The 1,931-nt window shown below is 33.1% G+C and overlaps 1 protein-coding gene across 1 annotated transcript in view; it reads right to left on the bottom strand.

The window, feature by feature from the left end:
• The window catches only part of LOC105824123 (chromosome unknown open reading frame, human C17orf104), a 7,963-nt gene that overhangs the window by 2,130 nt on the left and 3,902 nt on the right, over nucleotides 1-1,931 (bottom strand). The window contains exon 2 of the mRNA XM_012661493.1: nucleotides 1,484-1,618. Coding sequence (XP_012516947.1) covers nucleotides 1,484-1,618 — 135 coding nt within the window. The remainder of the gene's footprint in view (nucleotides 1-1,483; nucleotides 1,619-1,931) is intronic.

The raw sequence follows: 1,931 nt of genomic DNA, 5'->3' as shown, positions 1-1,931 counted from the left end.
AAAAACTTTTTTGAAGATTTTTTCAAAATTCTACAAAACTAGCAAACTAGAGAATTGTAAATATTTTTGTCTCGTGTATTATTGAAATAAGGTTGCTAAATATAGATAAAATTATTATAACAGCTATAAACATACCCTTCTAAATAATGCAAAGCATAAGCAACGCTGGGAAAAGTATATTAATATCCACAGTATGTGATCTTTTGGCCAGGTGCAGTGGCTCACGCCTGTAATCCTAGCACTCTGGGAGGCCAAGGTGGGAGGACTGCTTGAGCTCAGGAGTTGGAGACCAGCCTGAGCAAGAGTGAGACCCTGTCTCTACTGAAAAAAAAAAGAAAAAATAAGCTGGGTGTGGTGGTGCACGCCTGTAGTCCCAGCTACTCTGGAGGCTGTGGCAAGAGGATGGCTTGAGCCCAGGTTGCTGTGAGCCAGGCTGACGCCACCGCACTCTAGCCCAGGTGACAGAGTGAGTGAGACTCCGTCTCAAAAAAAAAAAAAATCTGGCTGTACCCTATGTTAGTATCTGAATATACCATGGATAAATTCCATTGTACAAATTGAATAATAGACTTTCAACTGACCAAAGCTGAAAACTAGGTAAAATCAATCTTTTTCCGTGGAAGCAGTTCATATCTATATTTTAAAGATAGCATGGTACAAGTAAGAAATGGATGTTCAATAAAACAGATTCACTTATTATGTTGATTTTTCTAATTCCTAAAATGGGTTTTATTCAATCATAGAGGTAACCTGTTTTGCTGCATGCTTTTTCCCAAGAATCTTTACCAAATCTTATTTTGAAAACAGTGTAAGTTTTTAAAAGAAGGCCAAAAAAGAAAACGTGTAGCCACTCTATTTAGAAAATTCTGAACTTACAAAAGAGATAATAGGAATAATCATTCATTAAATTACATTATGGCTTAACTTCAGGATTCTTTGCATTTGATTTGAAGTGATATGCTACTTTTCCAAAACAAAGGTATTTTGTAAAATTGGGCATACCTACCTACTCGAGTTTATCAGTATTTAATACATAGCTGGATATACTTCCATGTTTGTTGAATAACTCAAGAATACAGAGTTAAGAAAATGAAATATGGTACTTCCCTATTAATTTACCATCTTACACAACATAAGCACAACTTGTTCATTAAGCTAGAAAACAAATGTTTGTGATTAAGAAATGGGATTTTCCCTATAAATAATATTCAAAATGGTTTTTGCTTTTAAGAACATTCTTTCAGTTGAGGATTAATTAGCTCCATTGCCAATTTTAAATTACTAAAAATGCTTTTTAAATGATTAAGTGGGGCTATTTTCCCTTCTTAAACATTAATCATAGTTCTAGGACCAAACATAGGAAAGAATATATTTAGAGAATTACATGTAAATGTGATCTTAAAATCCTTCAGAGCTTTTTGAAATGTTTAAAAATTTTATCAAGCAATTTAAAAATCCACTATTGGATATTTTTACAGCTTACTCTGGCTTGTTCTCGAAGTTCATCCACAATTAAGCGATCAACTCTAGATGGCTTGGAGGTCAGCCTTGGAATTGGAGTTTTGTTAGTACTAGATACTTTTTTTTCTGGATAATTCTTGGCAAGGGCTAATTCAGTCTGTAAAAAATATATATAATTTTTAGATGCTGAATTTTCTTAATATGATTTGACCATGAATAATAGTTTTCACAGGCCTAAGAAATAAATAGAAAATTACCCCTTTAAATAAAAATTCTGTTTTGGTATCAAAAGGCAACAAATGTAAATGACAGTACGTTAGTATTTTTCTGTCACACCTAATACATATAAAATACCTGAATACTCCAACCATTTAATACTAAAAAAATTCAAAGAAATTAATCGGACAACTAAAAATACATAGAAAAAATTAGCCGGGCATGGTGGCATATGCCTGTAGTCCCAGCTACTC

Source organism: Propithecus coquereli, unplaced genomic scaffold (genome assembly GCF_000956105.1).
Source record: "Propithecus coquereli isolate 6110/MARCELLA unplaced genomic scaffold, Pcoq_1.0 Scaffold714, whole genome shotgun sequence".
Taxonomy (NCBI): domain Eukaryota; kingdom Metazoa; phylum Chordata; class Mammalia; order Primates; family Indriidae; genus Propithecus; species Propithecus coquereli.
This window is presented reverse-complemented; position numbering and strand designations above follow the sequence as displayed.